Source organism: Arvicanthis niloticus, chromosome 20 (assembly GCF_011762505.2).
Source record: "Arvicanthis niloticus isolate mArvNil1 chromosome 20, mArvNil1.pat.X, whole genome shotgun sequence".
Lineage (NCBI taxonomy): Eukaryota > Metazoa > Chordata > Mammalia > Rodentia > Muridae > Arvicanthis > Arvicanthis niloticus.
The window spans coordinates 36197522-36219438 of NC_047677.1; the positions used below are offsets into that span (position 1 = coordinate 36197522).

Below are 21917 nucleotides of genomic sequence, written 5' to 3' on the forward strand. Positions count from 1 at the left end.
TGTTTTAATAAAATCAGATGCATTTCTACCAGCTGCCTCTTCTGTAAAATTCAGTTGAAGAACCAGAAAAGGAAGATGAAGGAGCAGTGCCGCTCAGCCATAGGTTACCTTGCCAAGTATGCAAGAGGGCCCTAGGCTCAACGCCCGGGGCTGGTCCTAAAAGTGTAACAGTGTAACAGTATAACAGGACTGTGACCTTACTGGAGATCAAATTTTCAAACATCATCAACTGGACTAGAATCTGAGCCCAGTCCAAACGGACGATCAGTAAACAGACACATAAAACACTCCCCAGGCCAAGTCTCTCTTAATCTGGGAAGGAAATCAATCTTCTAATTTTTTCCATTTGAGAAACAAAAACAAACAAACAAAATGAGCAAAGCAGAAATAGGGATAGGAGGATGGCGCCATACCAAAGCACTTGTCTACCGTATTGAAATTCTGTATTTTGGCAAAAGTAAATATAAATGCCAGGAGTGTGACTTAGTCGGTAGGATGCTTACCTGCATCCACAAAGCCATGAGTTCTACTGCACACAGCACATAAACCCATGATCCCGGTCCTTAGAAGGTAGGTAGAAGCAAGAGCATCCAAAGTTCAAGGCCATCCTTGAGCATGAATGAGCTCTCACGTTCTGTGTGCTCAAGTCACTTGAGGTCTTTGGGGGTTGATAAGCAGATGCTTAGGTCCCACCAAGTGGCAGGATTGGATTGCAACGAGGTCATGAAGCAAACCAGCTTACCCAAGCACGTGAGTGAGGCTGGTCTTCCAGGAACCACGGGCTGATGAGACAGTTGGGGATAGAGAGGAGGTGGTACCGCTTCCTGTAGGTGGCATTTACAAATACCTATAGGTTCATGTAACAGACTCTCAACTACCTGGAAGCATCATGACTTCAAATACGGAGACCCTAGCCCCCTAAGACTCTATTGGATTCATAGTATGAAGTCCACATCTAATTAATGAAAAAAAAAAAAAAAAACAAATGGGATAATGCTTTGTAATATTTTTTTGTTTTTTTTTATTTTATTTTTTGATAGACATTTTTTATTAGATATTTTATTTATACTTCAGATGCCATCCCCTTTCCCCATTTTCCCCCCCTTAGAAAACCCCTATCCCATGCCCCCTTTTCCTTTTTGCATTTATACATTTTTTTAAAATAATGTTAATCATAAGCATTATAAGTTTGGAATTGTTCAATCAGAGGTGTAACCCACTGACCAACCTAGATATAACAACTATCTTTGACTGGTGGAGATACATGAGTATCTGCCTCCCTGTCTCCCCCCCTCTTTCTCTCTTTCATCACCTAGCTTCTCCTCTCCTTCTTCTTCTCCTCTTCTTACTCCTTTTCTTCCTCTCAGTACTCCTCCTACCTTAGCTCCTCTTACACATCACCCTTCCTGTTAAAATTAAACTTTTCTCTCAAAATACAATTAGAGCATAATTATGCCAATTTGTATCAGTGAGGTACAAGATAGTCCTAATACCCTGTCCATCCTTTTGTTGACTAACCAGCACCTCTGTCATCTATCCTAACTGAAACATTTAGTTCTGAACCTGGCTTTAGGATGAATGTCAGCTGACGACCATCCACTCAAATCTTTTCTCTTACGGTAAATAGCTATAAGTTTTCAACCCCGTCAGAAATCCAGAATGACTGAGTTAACTATAATTGTGGGAAGCACAAAGCATAGCTTCTAAAACTTAGCCAATTTATAGAGACCTCTGAACACCTGAAAAGCCCCTATACTACTGAACGTTGGAGCATCAAATCTTCAGCCTTCTGGCCCAGAATCATCTGACAGACCTTGGTGATGCAGGATTATTAAGGACTGCTTACTCTGTCTAGGCAGATATAATCAGTCGACTATTCTGCATGTGTGTCCTTTTCTGGACAGTAATTTGTCTGTAGATGGAGAGAGGTAATTCTTGCCTAGTGGCTGTTACCACACAACTGGAGTAACTCCAAGGATGCTCAATTTCTTCTTAGAATCCACGACAGGAAGCTGTCAGGAGCAGACAGGTCTCTAATCAATATGAACATTAATATATAAATATTTGTAGCGTCAGTTCTATGGACTTCTGATGTTTTGAAAACCAACTATCCATGTAAGTTAACCTGGATTGTTGTCTGTTCACTCCTCTCAGCTATTTCTAAATAAAATATGGAAAACACCCTAACAATAAACTCAAAAATATGAATTTGCTATAGTCCCTTAACTCATAGGTTAACCGTCCCAAATCAGTTAAAAAAGTTAAAAAAGGGCTGGGCCTAGGCCTTGTATTCCTAAATGTGTTATACAGGCACAATGCCCATAAGAGTATCAATATTCATCTCATTTTTATATTAATAAGAAGCTCGTACCAATGAAAACCTTAAATTTGAGATCAAAGTAAATTTTGTACCATTTAAGAAATTATAACTTCATCTTGATAATAATTATACAGATTTCTACCAATAGGTTATGGCTATGCAATAAGTCCTAGCTAATCCCCCCTGTTCCAACAAAACCACTACTTGTCCCTAGAAAGACAGACCATTATTAACCACATTAGTCCCCAAGCTCAGGGAATAGGGGCGCTGACTCTTCTTTAACTTCTTCAAGCTGATTAAGGGTGTTGAGATTTTAGAAGAGAGGTGGGGGGAAGAGTAAGTTGATAAGCCTCTGATGCTGTGTCTTCACTGAATCCAGATGGAATTCCAGGACATCAGAGGTTTGGGCAGGTCTGATCAGTATGCTTGATGAGTAGGTACACCAAGGCTGTGTATTCTGCAATATACAATTCTCAGAACAAGTTTTAGTATCAAGAAAAAAAAAAATTTCCCACCCCCAGGGGGCTGACATTTTTTTTAAAGATGTTGGTTCTGAAGACTTTTTTTTTCTGCTTGTTAAAATTGGTTGTAGTATTTACGTTTCAGATTTTATCCCCTTAGCCTATTTCCTCCCACCACCCAGAAACCTATCCCATCCCCCTCCTCATGCTTCTATGAGGCAGTGACCGCACCTACCCCCCTCACTATCCCCTCCCCGCCCTCACATTCCCCCCCCCCACTGTGTGTTCATTCATTCATTTTTCATTCTTTTTTTTTTTTTTTTTTTATGGGACCAAGAAACTCCTCTCCCACCTATGTCCGACAAGGCCATCCTCCCCTACATATACCTCTGGAGTCTTGGGTCCCTCCCTATGTGTTCCCAGGCTGGTGGTTTAGACCCTGGGGGGCTCTGGTTGTTTGGTATTGTTGCTTTCCACCTGGGGTCAATAACCCTTTCTGCTCCTTCAGTCCTCTCACTAAGTTCTCCATTGGGAAACCCCTGATCATATCAGTGCTTAATTGTGAACATTGTCCTCTGAGTGTGTTAGTCTTTGGCTGACCTCTAAGGAGACAGCGATATCATGTTCCTCACATTATGCACTTCCAGCCATCCACAACAGTGTTTAGATTAGGTGGCTGTACATGGGGTGAATACCCAGGTGGAAAGGTCTCCTGATGGCCCCTCCTTCGGTTTCTGTTCCATGTTTTGTTTCCCTATTTGCTCCCTTGAGTATTTTTGTTTCTCATTCTAAGTAGAACTGAGGCATCCCCTCTTGGTCTTCCTTCTTCATGAGATTCATGTGGTCTGTGGGTTGAGTCTTCGCTAATCCAAGCTTTTGGGCTAACATCCGTGGAGATATGTTTGTGTAACTATCTTCTTTTGGGGTTTTTGGAAGATTACTTTCTTGCTTTTTCTAGGTTGTAGTTTCCCTCCTTGTGTTGGAGTTTTCCACCAATTATTCTTTGAAGTGCTGGATTTGTGTTGAGATACTGTGTAAATTTGGATTTGTCATGGAATATTTTGGTTTCTCCATCAATAATGATTGACAGTTTTGCTGGGTAGAGTAGTCTGGGCTGGCATCTGTGTTCTCTTAGGGTCTGTATGATATTGGTCCAGGATCTTCTGGCTTTTATGGTCTCTGGTGAGAAGTCTGGTGTAATTCTTATAGGTCTGCCTTTATATGTTACTTTGCCTTTTTCCCTTACTGCTTTTAGTATTTTTTCTTTGTTTTGTAATTTGATGTTTTGACTATTATATGAAGGGAAGTATTTCTTTTCTGGTCTAAACTATTTGGAGTTCTGTAAGCTTCTTGTATATTTATGGACATCTCTTTCTTTAGGTTAGGGAAGTTTTCCTCTATAATTTTGTTGAGGATATTTACTGGTCCTTTTAGTTGGGAGTCTTCCCCCTCATCTATACCTATTATCCTTAGGTTTGGCCTTCTCATTGTGTCTTGGATTTCTTGTATATTTTGGGTTAGTAGCTTTTTGTATTTTGCATTTTCTTTGACAGTTGTGTCAATGTTTTCCATGGTATCTTCTGCACATGAGATTCTCTCTTCCATCTCTTGTATTCTGTTGGTGATACTTGTGTCTATGACTCCTGATCTTTTTTTTAGGTTTTCTATCTCCAGGGTATTGTCCCTTTGTGATTTCTTTATTGTTTCTACTTCCATTTTTAGATCCTGCATGGTTCTGTTTAATTCCTTTTCCCGTTTGGTTGCATTTTCTTGCAATTCCTTAAGGGATTTTTGTGTTTCCTCTTTAAGGGTTTCTATCTGTCTACCAGTGCTCTCCTTAAGTTCTCTGAGAGTGTTATTTATGTCTTTCTTAAAGCCCTCTATCATCATCATGAGAAGTGATTTTAATTCTGATTCCTGCTTTTCTGGTGTGATGGGGTGTTCAGGGCTTGCTCTGATGGGGGAGCTGGGTTCTGATGATGCCATGTAACTTTGGTTTCTGTTGCTTACTGTTCTTGCTCTTGCCTTTTGCCATCTGGTTAATCTCTAGTGCTGCCTGTACTTGCTGTCTCTGACTGAAGCCTGTCTTTCTAGTTATCTAGCTTGTGTCTGATCTCCTAGGGGTCCAGATGTCTCTGTGATCTTTTCCAGCTGCACTGATTACAGTGGTACCTCTAGGATGCCTCAGGATATGGTGCCTCCAAGGTAGTAGTCCAGCTAGGTGTCTGCTGTTCTGGGTGCAGTGTCTCCTCTAGAATATCTCAGGATATGTTGTCTGAAGCTCTGAGTTCATTTGTTCCTCTGTGGCTCTGGATTGAGTGGACCTTCCAGTATGTCTCAGGTGGAATCTGGGGTCCACACAACAGCAGACCTGGCAGAGGTCTGATCCAGGCCTCAGATCTGAGAACTAGTTTCTAAGACACTGTCCAAGTTAGAGCGCTTGGGATCCCCGCTTCCTCTGGGTTCTTGGAGGTTGGGGACAGAGCTGCCACCCAAGATCTGCTCAGTGCTCTGGCCCAGACCAGAAGGAACCAGTGTTCCGGGCCGGGAGTGACTTCCTGGGTCCTTGTGGTTCCCAGTTACTCCCTGTTTAGGGCAGGCCCTGCTGTCTGCTTACCTAGGATACTGCCTGAGTTCTAGCGCCTGGGATCCCTGCTTCCTCTTGGTTCTTGGATGTTGGGGGCAGAGCTGCCACCCAAGATCTGCTCATTGCTCTGGCCCAGACCGGAAGGAACCAGTGTTCCGCTTTGTATTATTTTATATTTATTTATTTTGAGGGTTGAGGGAATCCAGAGGACAACTTGTGGGAGTTGGCTTTTTCTTTCTACCATGTGGGTTCCAGGGATGTAACTCAAGTCATCCGGCTTCCCGGTGAACATCTTTATTCACCAGGCTATCACTCTGACCCCTGGAAGAGCAGTTGTAAAATTTAACCCCTGTTCTGTGTTAGCATTAAGCAAGAATGACAGACCCATATGGTGAGCTAGTCTATGCTTCCCTGGAAAGTAAGGTTGTTTTAGTTAGTGCTCACCCCTGAGGAGTCTGGATGTAAGCAAAGACAAACAGGAGTTAAAGAAAGCTTCAAGCCTTAATAAGAAAAACCAGAGAAGGGCTGGGGAGACGCTCAGTGACTAAGATGCTGGCTGCTCTGGCAGAGGACTAGAGCCTAGGTCCCAGCACCCACACTGGGCAGCTCACAGCTATCTATAATTCTAGTTCCAGATCTGATGCCCTCTTCTGGCTTCCTTGGGCACCAGCATGTACATGTGTGCATGTGTGTACACACACACACACACACACACTTAAAAAAAAACACAAGGTAGGCTGGAGAGATGGCTCAGCGGTTAAAAGCACTGACTGCTCTTCCAGGGGCCCTGAGTTCAAATCCCAGCAACCACATGGTGGCTCACAGCCATCTGTGGTGGCATCTGATGCCCTCTTCTGGTCTGAGGACAGCTACAGGGTACTTACACATACATACATACATACATACATACATACATACATACATACATCTTTTTAAAAAAAAAAAAAAAGAAAAAACACAAGGACATTTCCAAAAATAAATACCATACAAATGAAAAATATTTTCTGGGGGGAATGGGATCTCTTACATTATAGCCCTGGTTGGTGTGGAATTTAGCAGGTACACTAGGTTGGGCTTGAACTCAAGATCCTCCTGTCTCTGCCTCCTGAATGCTGAGATTAAAGGTATGTGCCACCATACTCAGCTACTCAGCACAAAAGAGAATTTAAAATAAAGGAAAAAAAAATCTCTTCCTTTCAAAATACACTAAATACTACCTAAATATGAGAACACCCAACCTCAGGAAACATGTAGCTTACATTGAATGGCTACTATGTGTGTTTTGTTCATGAGATGGCGACTTCAAGACATTAATAAATATCTCTATTTCTCGAAGCCTGTGTTTCCTTACACATCTATTTCACAATTCATCTAATTATTCTACAATCATTCATGAAGATATGTTTCCTAAGAGGATAGCCTCTGATTAAGTAATAACAAATCTTGATAAAATAACAATGGAGTTAGGCCTTTTGCCACCAGGTAATCCCATCAGATTCTTTTTTTTTTTTTTTAAGATTTATTCATTTATTTTATGTATATGAGTACACCATAGCTGTCTTCAGACGCATCAGAAGAGGGCATCTGATCTCACTATAGAGGGTTGCGAGCTACCATGTGGTTGCTGGGAATTGAACTCAGGACCTCTGGAAGAGCAGTCGGTGCTCTTAACCGCTGAGCCATCTCCCCAGCCCCTGACAGATGCTTTTCAAATCGTGATGGCATTAAAATCCTATTTTAGAGATTATAGACTTTAAAACACAGCAATGTTGTAGCAGCCATACAGAGAGAGTCTGTCACAAGCCAACCTGGCAGTTCTACTGACCTATCAAGACTGTTCTTTAGGGTAGGGAATATAAGCCCATACTCCTTTCAGGGCATGTACACATAATATATCTTGGGTGTGCATAAACCTCAGCTTCTACATTCTCATCTACCATGAGGGACTGAAGTAAACCACCTCATTTTGTTCATAAAGTCTGATAAAGAGGGTGCTGATGTGCTGCAATCAAGTTTATATGAAAGGCAATTGGTGCTTAGGAAAAACACCAAGGTCGGCGGGGAGGTCGTCAGGGGTTCAAGGTGCTTGCTGCCAAGGCAGAACTGGCTGGTAGAAAGAGCCTACTGGCTCCTACAAGTTGTCCTCTGATCTTCACTGCCAAGTAAATAAGTGAAGACATTTCTTTTAAATGTGGATGAGAGAGAAAGAGAGAGACAGACAGACAGACAGACAGACCACATCTTCCAGATAGTTTTCATGCAAAGTTATATAGAGTTTTGATCCTTAAGACTAGATCAAGCAGTTGTGGTTTTTGCATTAAGTCGTCAAGACGAATAGTAGAAAAAGCATTTTTATTTATATGGAAAAGGCTACAGTCAGATCTGTAAAAGGTGTCAATATAATATTGCCTATACAGAAAAAAAAAAAGTCAAACGTGAAGAGTAACAACAACAAAAAAAGTCACACACCTTCCTACCTAGCAGTGCAATTAATTCACATTGCAATAAAGTTAAGTCAAGTACAATATAACCCAAACAAGTGTTTCTCCATTCTAATCAGTATACTGAGAAATACAGTGTGCAGATCAGTTCTGGTTTAAGAAATACGCATTCAACCCACAGAATATCCTAAGACAAGGGGGGAAGGGACAGTTAAATTCATCATCAGCTGTTGGGTGCTTCAATACTGTTCACAGGGTTGTGGGGGTGGGGGGGAGTCAGGAGTTGACATAGAATATATTTAGTCTATACAGTAAAAAAATACAAATTATAAAGTGAGCTAAAGAAGAATGAGATCTGAATTCAGATTTATAAAAGTGACATCTTGGACAGCACATACAGTGTTTCTGGTGTGAAAACGTCTTGTCTCAGAAAAAGAAAAGCGTCTGGTTGCTTCTCAGTCACGTCGCAGATCTTGCTGGAGATGCAGGGGGTCCAAGTGTCTCGGAAACCGAAATAAATGTCCTCGTCAAGGAGCACAGAATGCTAAAACGCTCTCAGCAGAGTTTCCAGGGTATTTTTGGAAGTTTGTTTTGTCTTGCTTCATAAACACACTTAAAATGAGTAAAAACCAAAGGGCTCGTGGAACAAAGGACACGGCAAACGGCGCCCGACTTACTGCTAACACTGGAAAAGACAGGGGATTTTACAGTACTCTGGCATAAGTCAAAGTGTTTGAAACTTTACATTGCATATTTCTGAGTCCATTCTCTTGCGTGCCTGTTGTATCTGTAAGTACATAAAAAGAGAGAGAGAGATAAAAAAAAAAAAAAAAAACACAGGCATTTAACCTGCAGAGGCCTCTGCCTGTTCAGAATTGTGTCTTCTGTCTCCTCATGGTGACCATCATGTATACACCTGTCATTTGGGTTGTGTGTGTGTGTGGGGGGGGGGCATGTAACACAAATGCATGCAAACATAAAAGCAAAAACAGATGACTTTTAAATTCCTAGATTTTTTGAGCAACCTATATAAAAATATATCTAAACTATTAAAAAAAAGACATTTTTTTTTTAAATACCTAACTTCAAATAGACTATAGAAGCCGACTTGGAGGGAGGGGCATCTCCAAGACTAAAGAGAACTCATGCACCAGGAGGATGCAGTGTCTTGAAGGTAAGGTCAGCATGGGTGGGCAGAGAAGTAACTTCCCTTTCGAGAAGATGGGAAAACAATGGCCAGTGGTTTCCAGTGATAAGTGCCTTCTGTGTTTAATTTAGCAGCTAGAAATGACAAGGTCACAGCACAGACATCAAACGTGTAGTATTAAACCTAAACACTAACCAAGAAAGTGATTTGGTTGGTTGTTTTTTTAAGACAGGGTTTAAAAAAAAAAAAGTCTACTGGGGGGAAAATACATAAAGTTAAATATACTTCAAATATCACACATGGGTGGCAAACGCTATTGAAATGCACACATAGGAAGTACACAGCCGTAAACACTTACTTTTCTTTGTCTGATTTATAGATCTGTGCAATATCTGGTACTAAGGGATCGTCTGGATTAGGGTCACAGAGCAGCGAGCATATCGACAGCAAGACTAGATGTGAGAGAGAACAATCCATTAGGCGATGCCATTGCTGCATTGTAAAACGCACACAGCTGAACATGACTGTACTGGGTGTGAAGAAAATGAACGAGGAGGGGAACACACGGAGGCGGGGAGTGTGGCTCAGTGACAGGTGACCTGATGAGCCCAAGGCCATAGGCAAAACAAAACACCAAAACAACAACAACAACAACAAAAAACAACTAAAACAAAAAATAAAACAAAACAACAACAACAAAATAATCCAGCACTGTAAAAACTAAAAAAAAACCCACCTGGGGGTTACATTTTATATTAACTTCAGTCCATAGGTAAATATCATTTTTAAAATTTATTTCCTTTTATTTTATGTGCATTGGTGTTTCACCTGCATGTCTGTCTGTCAGATCATTCCCTGAATGGTCCTATTCTGCATGGAATGCGTCTGAAGCTGTTTGCATCCTCAGAGGAAAGTTTCCCAGAAGCTAACAATACTCTTTTTTAAAATTCTTTTTTTAAAATTAATTTCAACAATTTAGTTTATGTATGTGAGTACACTGTCGCTGTCTTCAGACACACCAGAAGAGGGCATTGGATCCCATTACAGATGGTTGTGAGCCACCATGTGGTTGCTAGGAATTGAACTCAGGACCTCTGGAAGAGTAGTCAGTGCTCTTTACCGCTGAGCCATCTCTCCAGCTCCCTAATTATTTTGTATAGAAAGACACACACAGCATCAGCAAATAGGCATTGAGTGCCTGGCAGTCTATCATGTCTTTAAGTGATATGAGCCCCTTAAGGATGGAACTGTTTTGTGACACCATTTGAAAAAAATACTATAGCAATCTGAATAAGTACAGATAGAATCTTTCCTTTGTTCACTTTTAGGTGAGTTCATTGCTGAAAGATTTTTCTAAAAGGTTGCTTCACAACCATTTTAGGTCAGAAAAATGACCAGGTATAAAGTAATCTACCTGAAGGCTTCTCTCTGGCTTTACCGGAGACTTCAAACAGTTATGTCTGTGAACCTTGCTTCTGGTAAAAAAAAAAAAAAAAAAAAAAAAAAAAAAAAAAAATATCCCTTCTAAGAACAAGCTATAGGGCTGAGCTATAGCTCAGTTGATAGAGGGCTTGCTTAGATGCATAGGGTCCTGGGTTCCATCTCTAGCATCTAATACAACCAGGCACGGAGGCTCATGCCTGTAATCTCAGCACCCAGGAAGTAGAGACAGAGAATCAGGTGTCCCATGCCTCATGATATCTGCAAGGTAAAGCTACCTTGAATGTTATAAGAAATAGAAAACATGATGGCTACTTCAGGTAGATGTGTGTAAACTGAGCAGACCCTTCTAGCCGCCAGGCTCTCTATTAGGGGGAAAAGACTAAAAAAATTGCTGGCACAGTCTACGATATTGGCTGATGGAACAAACTGGTGTCTTAAGGATCCATGAATGCAGCTGACAATTCAACAAAGAACAAGGTGAGGCCACCTCTGAAGGACGAGCACCAGTGTGGGTCAGCACGGGTCAGGTGCTAATCATGGTGATGCTGACAGTTAGTTATTCAAGCTAGAGATACGATATGTGCTATTTGCACAGCACCACTTTGAAGTACAAAAGATACCTTTGCTTTTTAACTGCTTTTTTAAATTTTTTTATTTTTTATTTTTTTGTAGACAGGGTTTCTCTGTGTAGCCTTGGCTGTCCTAGAATTCACTCTGTAGCCCAGGCTATCCTTGAACTAACAGATCCACCTACCTCTGCCTCCCAAATGCTGGGATTTAAAGGCATGCACCACCCCCGACTGGCATAATGGTTTATCTTATCATCCAGTCCCAGAGTTGTACTTTTTTATTGCTAATAGACACTTTAATAAATGGGACAAGTCCCCAAATCTGTTTGCCACCTCCCCCCCCTTCACCCCTTGAGAGACAACCAAAAATCTTTTCACTGGTATTACTCTTTTATTTTTCTTGTAAAGACAGAAACGCAACTATCAACAGGCTTACTAGAAAAATTCCTAACTCTAACAATTTTTAAAGATTTGTTTTCCATTTTTAATTATGTGTAGGCCAGAAGTTTGGGTTTCCTGCAGCTAGTTACAGGTGGTTGTGAGCTACCCAGTGCCGGTGCTGGGAACACTAACACAAGTCTTTTGAAAGAGCAGTATGCGCCTGTAGTCACTGAGACTTCTCTCCATCCCCTACTTCCAGTATTTTAAATCTCTGGTTTCATTTAGATTTGCCCATCCATTCATTTCCCCACCTCCCTCCCTCTCCCTCCCCCCCCACTCCCCCCCCCCCCGCCGGAAGCCCAAAGTTTGCTGAAAGAATGACTGAAGAGTTACTAGAAAAAGCAGTCAAAACAAAACCCAAAAAAAGCACAGCAGGTTGAAGTGTTTGTTTGCTTGTCTGATTTTTGTTTGTTTCAACTCTAGTCCATGGACATTGCCCAATCCTCCCCGTGGCTAGTTTTTAAATCTGAGGAAAAAAAAAATTACCTTTCGATACAGTCAAAGCAGGCGACCACTGGGACCTCAGGATGTCAAGACAAATACTCCCGTTACTGTTTATATTTGGGTGGTAGATTTTTGTGGTGAAAGCAATCTAAAGATAAAACGGAACAAAAAGTGTGTTGATTGCCACAAACGGGAACGAACAGAACCGATCCTCAGCTTTGGAACCAGACGTGCAGCTCAGCCCTTGGGAATTTGAAGGAGACCAACTTAGTTTAATCTCCTTTTCTCCCCCAGCTGTCGGGAAGTATCGGGGGTGTGATGAGGAAGTCTGCAGTAGCCGGTTTTGACGGGCTGAGTGACACCTGGACCAATTAATTACTCTGGCTTTCGTCACACCTCAAAACATTCCTCTTAACCTGACTGTCAGTGAGGCTCAGAAGCCACCTGGATCTATAAACAGGACACAGAGTCTGTCAGGGCGGAAGTGGGATGCCCGAGCTTATCAACCTGTCCTTCGCGACCCACAGAGAAGCCGAGCCTAGACAAGAGCCGCTGTCGTGTGACGTCATCCGTATGTTTTTTTAAGCTGGGTATTTTTAAAGCACTATAGTTATTTCCCTGGCGGTATAGACGTTCCTTTCCCCTCCTTCCGCGCCTCCCTCGCTTGCCTCTTCTTTGGATGTTAAACCTCAGAGAGTGTCCCCATTGTGGTTTCCATTGTGAAGGGACATGATGGTACTCAATATACGTTCACTGAATAATTAGGTGTAGCGTGTAGCTATAAAAAATAATCCATGCTATGGTCAGCTAGGCACCGGCGCTGGCGCGAGAGGCTGGCCACAGAGGGCAGATGGCTTTGGAAGTGCAGAGCCGTTTGGTTTGGCAGCAGCTAACAGAGGGAACCAGGGCAGACCGCCGCTTGGGGCTCCCCATAGTCGGCCATAGCATGGATTGGGGTTTTTTGTCTGGGTTTTTTGGTTTGTTTTCTTTTTAATAACTACATGCTACACTTAAGAAAGCTGAGTCTGCTTTGGAAAGTGAACACTGTAGATGGAAAAGCCAGTTTTTTTGTTTTTGTTTTTGTTTTTTGTTTTTTTTTTTTACTGTAAAAACATTCTAAACAACTCCTATCTCGTAAAGAAGAAAAGACCAGGAGCCTAGCAGGCATAGGAAAATAGCTGACTAAGAAAGAATGCACTAGGGCTGGAGAGATGGCTCAGTGGTTAAGAGTACTGGCTACTTCCTCCAGAAGACCCAGGTTCAATTCCCTGCACCCACATGGCAGCTCACACCTGTGTGTAACTCCAGTTCCAGGGGATCTGACACCCTCACATAGACATACATGTAAGTAAAACACCAATGTACATAAACTAAATTAGAAAAGAAGAGGAGGCAGAAGAGGCGGAGGAGTACTTTAGACCTGGAGGTTGTACAAAGGGGCGTGCACTCGGTAACCTACCCATGGTCTGTGGTGTCACAAAACCACCTCTAGACAACAGTAAACATCCCTGCTATGGGGCAGGTGAGTCACAGGATAAATACCTTTGGTGGTTTAAAGGGATAGTCTGTCGGAAAGTGGACAGTGAGGAAGAAGACTCCACCTTGATAGGCGCTGTCGGGCTGAAATTACACGAGAGGGCGCATCAGAGTCTGGCCACCGCACATACGCAAACCCTCTGAACGGTTCCCCCGGGCGTTAACAGTGCAAAGGAGATGCAACTTCTTCACAGTTCCACCAGTATCAGCTTGTAAAAAAGAACCATGATCCTTGCACCATGAGTTGGAGGGATTTACATGGAGAGCAGGCTCCCCAGGTATGAAGTTACCCAAGGTGCCCACCGAATTTAAAGAGAAGCAGATGCGCATGCGCACAGCAGTGTGCTTGAACCAGCCAGATCACGGGTACCAGTGTCCACACGAGGCCTGCCGGGAGGAAGGAGGATTCTCTAGCTCAGTCGTCACTGTTTTTAGAAGGTTACAATTAATATTTACCCTTTTTATTTCCAAATATTAAGGTATAATAATGTCCACACAGGTACAGGAAAAGGAAAAAAGTTAGTAAGAGAATGTGGGAACCACTGTACAATTTACCTCAATATTTGTTTGCTGGTACTTTATATATTATAGAAGATGAAACTCTAAACCAAGCTGGATGAATTCAATATTCGTGATATGTTGAATTACGAATCAACTTTTGCAAGGCCTGGTCAGCTGCCTAATGGTGTGTGTGTGTATGTGTGTGTGTGTGTGTATGTGTGTGTATATGTGTATTTATGTGTGTGTCGTATGTACATGAAATATATACAAAAGAGAAAGATTAAGGGGGCAAAACAAAAATAGGAGCAAAATGTATAATCCCAAATTATATTTTTTTTAGAATTTACAAGTACATATATATACATATATTTTAGGTGGATGACTATGATATCTTCTTGCACACCAGAAGAGGGCATCCGATCCCATTATAGATGATTGTGAGCCTCCATGTGGTTGCAAGGAATTGAACTCAAGACCTCTGGAAGAGCAGCCAGTGAGTGCTCTTAGCCACCGAGCCATCTCTCCAACTCCCTCAGATTGTACTTTAATTCCTTCATATTTACTGGAATGTATCATGGGTGATAAAAACAGGTCTGTCATTCTCTCAGTCCTTAAAGTCCTGCATGAAGATTAGGGAGTTATTATTCTCACTACGTTGCTTAATTCTTGTTCATTAAATGTTTTTTTTTAAAAAAATGTAAAGAAATGACAAAGGCAAGCATGGTCTGCAGGGACAGTCGAGTGGCGTTACAGAAGATAGTGGAGAGAGTCTATGCTGCTGCAATAAGAGAGGCACACAAAACATCACAATTGCTTGCTACCCGTGATTCACCTGAGAAATTCCTCGGAGGCCACAGCTCTGATGGGGAGGCACATACTTGCATGATGGGGTTTTGAAGATTCATGCAGCCAATGAAAGCTGTTAGGTAACTATATTGTACTCTCCCCTCTTAACAGACTAATTTAGGAGAGATGGCTCAGGGGTTAAGAGCACTGACTGCTCTTCCAGAGGTCCTGAGTTCAATTCCCAGCAACCACATGGTGGCTCACAACCATCTATAAGGGGATCTGGCGCCCTCTTCAGGCCTGAGGATGTATATGTAGCAGAGCACTCATACATTAAATAAATTAAAATTTAAAAAAAAAACAAAAACAAAAACAAAAAACAAAAAACAAAAAACAAAAAACAAAAACAGACTAATTTAGTCATTTAAGATAATTCCTCGGGGGCTCTTCTTTGAAATTCAGCGTGGTTTTTTTTTTTTTTTTTTTTTTTTTTTTTTTTTTCAGTTTGGATTATAGGGCAAATGATTTAAAACTCCATGACTGAGTGCATAAAGCATCCCGGGGGAAGCATGGCTGGCCATTCAGGAAGGACAGTGCTAGCGTGTTCTCACTGAGCGCCTGTTCTTTCACTATTAGCATTTTGTTCACAGAAAGGAAAAGTCCCATTTCATTGTCATCGCTGCTTCGAGGGTGGGGAGAGAAATATAGATAACAAGGAGGGGCCAGTGACAAAACAGTCGTCTGCGGTTTAAGGCAAAGCAGCACACTCAAAAGGCGGCGGAGACCACCCCACAGCAGGACTCCTCCACTTCAAGAGACATGATGAGACCTACTGCAAACTGATGCTTGCCGGATGGAGCAGTTCCACTCCTGGGTCAGACTTATTTCCAACCTCTGAGAACTGTGGATGTGGTGAGGAAGACTCCACCTCCTTTAAAAACAACTGATGCTGTGTTAAGAACTAGTAAGGCCAACATACAGGCTGCTTGCACAGAGAGCATGACCTTGCCATGTAACGAGGAGGTATTAGCACAGGTAAACAAGCACTGTGACCCAGTAAGTCTTTGCCAGCCATGCTTTAGAAAATCACTGCAAACCCTCAATCATGTTTTGCTTCCTGGGTGATTCAGAGGACGAGAATGTTCATCCTGAGTCATGAAACATCTCCTCACAGGTCAAAAGGCAAGAGTACAGAACAGCCATGGGGGGGGGGGGGAGGGGGTCAATCCATATGGAGGAGTTGTACTTACGGGCCCCATGATGGTTGCTTGCCAGTGGAACACTGAAACACAGAGGGACAGAGGAGTCACTTACAGTTGCCCAAAGCCATCCTTTCAGTGGTAGCAAAACCTATCAGTAGAGTAAACTTACAGTCATCTCCCACAGGTCCCGCTGAGCAGTGAGCAGGTGGATCACGCTGTAAATCACTTAATTCCTGAAGGAAAGCAGAAATACTTGCAGTTAATCCTTCCCTTTCCAGGGAAACGGGCACTAAGAACCCAGGCAGACAGACTAGCAACTTCTATTTAAGTCATTTTAGGTTGACTCTATTCACCATGGACTCTGCCCTTTATGGGTAGACAAATGAGGTTATATTAAATTCTTTTATGAGAGAGCCCCAGCCTCTGAAAGGATAAAGCAGAATAAAAGTATTTTCCTTTACTATTCCTACTATGTTCTTATGCAAGATCATATGTGTCTTTGCTATGCAGATGATACCAAAAAGTAGGTCCCCGCTGGCACAGTAACTCATGCATGAACTACCCAGGTTTTGCTTCCAGCCCCAAACAACCAAGGTCCGTCTTCCAGGAAGTTACAGTCCAATGAGGGGAAGTGAGGGCTTGGGAACATGAATACTTAAGGAATGACTTGAAGGAGCCAAGGATCTGTGCAAAGAGAGGAGGTGGGTTGAGAGGGAGAGATGGCTCAGTCCACAAAGTGCTTGCTGTCCAACTAGAAGGACCTGAGTTCAATACCCAGCACCCATGTAGAAATTTGCATGCAGTGTTGCAAGCCTGCAATCCCAATCACAGCTCTGGTAAGAGAGAGAGAGAGAGAGAGAGAGAGAGAGAGAGAGAGAGAGAGAGAGAGAGAGAGAGAGACTGAGACTGGAGGATCCTTGGGATTTGCTGGCTAGCCAGCCTGGCTGAACTGGTAAGTTCCAGATTCAGTGAAAGACCCTTAGAAACGCACTGGACACCCATCAACATCTGGCCTCCAAATGCCCACACACTCGCGTGTATTGGAACTTGCAAGCACATGCGTACATACACAACATATCAACATAGAGTAGGAAAGCGGTCAGGCCATGATCTGAATCCTACAGTATTGATTCATGGCTCCTTCTCTAGCCTCAAGGCATTGAAGGAAAGGCCAATGGCTCACGCCTCTTTCAGGTTGTCTAGCCCTGTCCCAGAAATCCCAAATATAAGTGGCTCCATAGCTCTGGAGGAAGTCACTTAACCATCCTAGCCTTGGCTGGAAAAGAACTGATCTTTCCTAAATAAGAAAGATATGAGTTCAACACTAAGTACCGCACACTGGAGAGGAGTCTCAGGAGCTGAGAGCACGCTATTCTTGCAAAAGACCTGAGTTCACATACCAGCCCTCACACAACCGTTCACAAATACCTGCTAACTGGAGCTCCAGGGACTGCCCTCTTCTGGACTCCACAGGCGGTCACATTCATGTGTGCAGGCACACACACACACACACACACACACACACACACACACACACACACGTAATTAAAGAGGAATCTTAACAAGCAAAACAGTATCAAAGACCATATGTGGCTAGGGATGTAGCTCAGGGGGCAGAGTATTTGCCTAGCATCTGAAAGCCCCGTGCTCCACCCTTACCACCATATGAAGAAAAGATTATACCTGAAGAACCTGGTTTAGTTTGGAAGGACAAAAGTCATCTATTCCCAATGAAGGCGGTGCAGCTGAGCCATAGGGGATGAACAGAAATTATCACTGAGAGAGAAGGGTGAGAGATAAGCCTCGGAAGGGAGGTTGAAGCCAGACAGGAAGCAGAACACACACCCCACAGAGCACAGAGTGTTATACACAGAGTGCAGTGAAGTTGGGTGGGTAGGACAAGGGAAGGATCTGGTCAGAGTTTGAGGATGGAGAAGAATCTCACAAAAACATACTGTATGAGACTCTCAAAGAACAAAAAGAAGCGTCGCTCCAATTTAAAGGGCCTGGCAAAGTCAAGCATGAGCCAGAAGGATGGCTAGTTACCATCAGCAAGACAAGTAGGGGTGTAAACTTGGAGTGGTGGGGTTCTAAGACACGTGGTGCTGACCCAGGACATTCCAGAGACTTCCCTACCCCAGGAGCTATAAGAATAAAGTAAGGTCACCAAACACAATCTGTAACAATGGTGTTGAGGCAGCTGAGGGGTCTTTGATCTCTGTCATCCTCAGAGATAGGTGTCAGTACATCCAACCTGATATGCAAATCCCGGGCAGCCCGATTTCTCACTTCCTAGTTTTACAGATGTGCAAAGATTCATTTACTGAGGTAGGGACACCAGAAGACAACCTGGTGAGGACAATGGCCACATTATATCTAATCCCTATGAAGGCAACAACACGTCTGTGGAAAGACATGCAAACAAACTGCAGGTTTCATCAATTCCATAATGCCCCCAACATGCCCCTAAGTGTGGACCATCCGTCTTTGGGCACCCAATAATCAAAGAAAGAAGATGCTGGTTAACGTTAAGACACTACCAACCATGTGTCTAGACTTCAGGAATACTAAAACCAGAAAGATGGCAGCTTGGAGCTCCGGTGAAAACAGTCCTGCTCACATCAATTCGGTGTTCCAATAAAGGCTAGGATGTGACCTGAGGCATGGCTGGGAGCCCGGTGAAATGCCCAGGGTCTTCCTTGTCCCTTCAGTGCTATTTTCATTTTGTTCCTTTTCCCCCAATATAAACAAGATTGAACCAACTCAGCTCCTGTGTTGCTCCACGTACCGTTAATTAACGAGAGATATGAGTCTTCCAAGATCCCCCTATGTCTAAAAGCAAGGCTTTGACATTTAAGCCACCCCTCACCTGGTGACCATGGGGAATAACTTTTGCTTTCCAGGTTTCAATTTTCTTTTGTACAGTGTGCCATTACTATTTCATCTACGGTTTCCATGACAACCGCAGAACAGGATACAGGTCCAGTGTGCAGCAGGGTCTCCCAGCCCACGGCAGCCATCACAATAAATGTTGAGACAAGAAGGAAGCAGTTCTTGCCAGTTCTCTTGGAGCAGGAGACAAGGGTTTCAACCCTCGTATGAAAAAGTGGGAAAGGATCTTTTCTAATTTGGGATTTGGGAAACGCTTCTAAAACTACTTGTGACGTCTTCTAAACATTAAGATATCCAAATCTCTTTCTCTCTTTTTTTTTTAAGACAGAGTATCAGTATGTAACCCTGCCTAGCCTGGAACTCATTATGTAGTCCAGACTGGCTTTGAACTCACAGAGATCAGTCAACACGCCTACCTCTAAACATTAATGTAAACAGTACTTGCTTGCACTCATTTTAACTGGCCAATCAGAAAAATACAGTCTCCACCTGTGGCTTAAAAACTATTAATGATCTGTATATGCACATTTGCATCATGATAATGTGCCAAGAATAAATCAGGTACAGACGAAAATGCACACTAATTACTTGTGTTTATTAACAAGCCAAGCCAAAACCACATGGCAGCTGCAATAGCTTTGAACCATGTTCAAACCTCAAATGTCAAGCTGTTCTTCAAATCTCTTTAAAGTATTACATTTACAAGAAATGTCTTATTCTCGTTATTTTTTTTTAAAGATTCATTTTATGTATGTGAGTACACTGTCGCTGTCTTCAGACACACCAGAAGAGCGCATCCGATCCCCCATTACAGATGGTTGTGAGCCACCATGTGGTTGCTGGGAATTGAACTCAGGACCTCTGGAAGAGCAGCCAGTGCTCTTAACCACTGAGCCATCTCACCAGCCCTCGTTATTTATTTTTTAAGGTCCTGATTCCACTTCCTGTCTGGAAGAGGGAGGGTGATGGATGAGAGCATAAACCAACAAACTCTGCAAAGTAAACGCTGCAAGGCCTGGGTTCGTAAGGTATCTGCAGAAAGCTCACCCACGGCATGGGAGAATGAGATGGAGCATCAGACAGCCTGAAACATGCCCTGCTAGGCTGTCAGGGAAAATGCAACCGCAGCCGCGACGTACAATTCAGGCAGAATGAACAACAGGCAACAAGGGTGTGAGACACACGTTCCTCCCTCACCTGCAAAAATACAGATCGTAAGTCCAAAAAAGAGGGCGACGAGGTGTCTTGGGAAATTCTGAGATGACCTCATGAGGCGAAAATATTACGTTGTGAATATGCAGTCTATAAAAACTGCATCCAAGCACAGCAGTGCCCACATTGGTCCGGAAGTCAGCTCGGAAGTCAATGTGGTTTTAGGGGACACACAGCATCAGGGGTCGCTCAGAGATATGCTCTTCCAAACTCCCTTACAATCTACGAGGTACTTTCTTTGCAGAAACTGATATCCTACATCCCCACACATCTATTTCTATCATATATTCTTCATAGCATATATTTGATGGTTAATAATAATTCAGTGAGATAACTCCAGTTTAATCACCTAAATGACTCAGCTACTTAATCGCTGTAAAGAGACACTTAACATGCATCCGAAGCTTCCATTATAATAATTCAAGCATCTTGCCTTAGCCTCCTTTCCTTTACGCAGCTCTCGTAAACGCAGCAACCATACGCCTGCGTCGTATTTGTGTACTGACGGTGGATTTTTCACCTAAACTTTTCATCAGAGAACTATATCAAACTCATTTCACTTGTATTTACCAACTGGGACACCGCTTTACATTAAAAATGAAAGTAAAATAACCAACTTCTATCCATACAGGAAGATGTCTTACACGTATTTGTTTCTTATTAATCTCCTTGAGTAAGTAGCCTGCAGTGCTAGTCACTGAGTGGTCAGTGTTGACTTTATTGTAGCATTCGGATGTATTTGGTATTTTTACTTTCATAACTAGTTTAGTAGGTCAGTGGGAAAATACCTAAATTGGACATACAAACTTTACTTCTGCTCTAAAAGGAATCATCGTCGCAGATACCCTAAGAGTGTGGTGGGAAAATGTATGTTTAGAGTGTTACAAAATACAAAGTAACTCAGTGACAGTAACAAGATGGCCAGCAAGATGGCTCAGAAAGGGAAGGCCCTTGAATTGAAGCCAAGCCTGTGTCAGAAAGAGAGAACTGATTCATACAAGCTGTCCTCTGACCTCCACTCCTATCACACACAGAATAATGATACGGAGTTAAATAAACTTTAAAACAACAATGATAACACGCTAGGGGCAAGCTGTCTCTCCACCTGTTCTAATCTTCCATTCTCTAAGAGTTGACACTGAATTACACAATCCACTCAAGAGCACAGGGTCCTCACGTGAGCTGACAGCACTGTAAATTCTACCTTGGCTCTCAGACAGGCCCACAGATAATCTGTGGTGACGGATGGAGTGCTGGGGGTTTAAGCAGACCTCTTCTTAGCCGTGGTCAGCCAAAAGAGCTCCGAGTACTGGAGACCAATCTTTTTACAACTCATGATGGCATCTACACGTGTGCATGAAAGCAAAGCAGTGTCTTGTGAGGACAACAAAACACGCAATGGGTGGAACGGCCGCCAGACCATGACCTGAACCAAACCATTGTCAACAGATGAGAATACTCCCATTCACAGCTCAACTGCGCCGTGAGCATGAGGCTCGGCATGGGAGGGGTCGATGTTGAAAGACAACTTTGGGGAGGACAATTTGGTAATGATTATGACAGTGGAAAATGCATTTGGTCCTCCGCCCAGTAACTTACCTCATAGAAATCACACCGTGTACACACACACACACACACACACAGAGGATATTTGGCACAACATCTTGCCTAAGTACAAAATACTGACAGCAATCATTGGTCGACCAATAAGGGGATGGCTTACAACCCACACACAGTGAAATCTTGGCCGCCATAGGAAAGAACAACACAGATCCCACAAGCTGAGGGTGCTGAGCAAAGCAAAGGTTACACAGCATTCAAGGAGAGTACACGATATACTGCAGTCTCTGCTATTACAATATTTACTACAGTCTCTGCTATCACAGCTTTCAGATTTATACACTGCGCGCACACACATACAGCAAGTGATTGAAA

The 21917-nt window shown here is 42.8% G+C and overlaps 1 protein-coding gene across 3 annotated transcripts in view; it reads right to left on the reverse strand.

Annotated features, from left to right (window-relative positions):
• Window positions 1–7703: 7703 nt before the first annotated feature.
• Ube2d1 (ubiquitin conjugating enzyme E2 D1) overlaps window positions 7704–21917 on the reverse strand; it is a 31824-nt gene continuing 17610 nt past the window's right edge. The window contains exons 1-7 of one of the 3 annotated variants that reach the window (XM_076917126.1): window positions 16048–16111; window positions 15927–15958; window positions 13693–13776; window positions 13396–13473; window positions 11896–12001; window positions 9315–9408; window positions 7704–8596 (exon numbers count right to left, since the gene is read on the reverse strand). In XM_076917126.1, the coding sequence (XP_076773241.1) occupies window positions 8551–8596; window positions 9315–9408; window positions 11896–12001; window positions 13396–13473; window positions 13693–13719 (351 nt within the window). In that variant the 5' untranslated portion in view covers window positions 13720–13776; window positions 15927–15958; window positions 16048–16111 and the 3' untranslated portion in view covers window positions 7704–8550. Of the gene's footprint in view, window positions 8597–9314; window positions 9409–11895; window positions 12002–13395; window positions 13474–13692; window positions 13777–15926; window positions 15959–16047; window positions 16112–21917 lie in introns of those variants that run through there. The other 2 variants (XM_034524960.2, XM_034524961.2) reach the window with 2 other exon arrangements.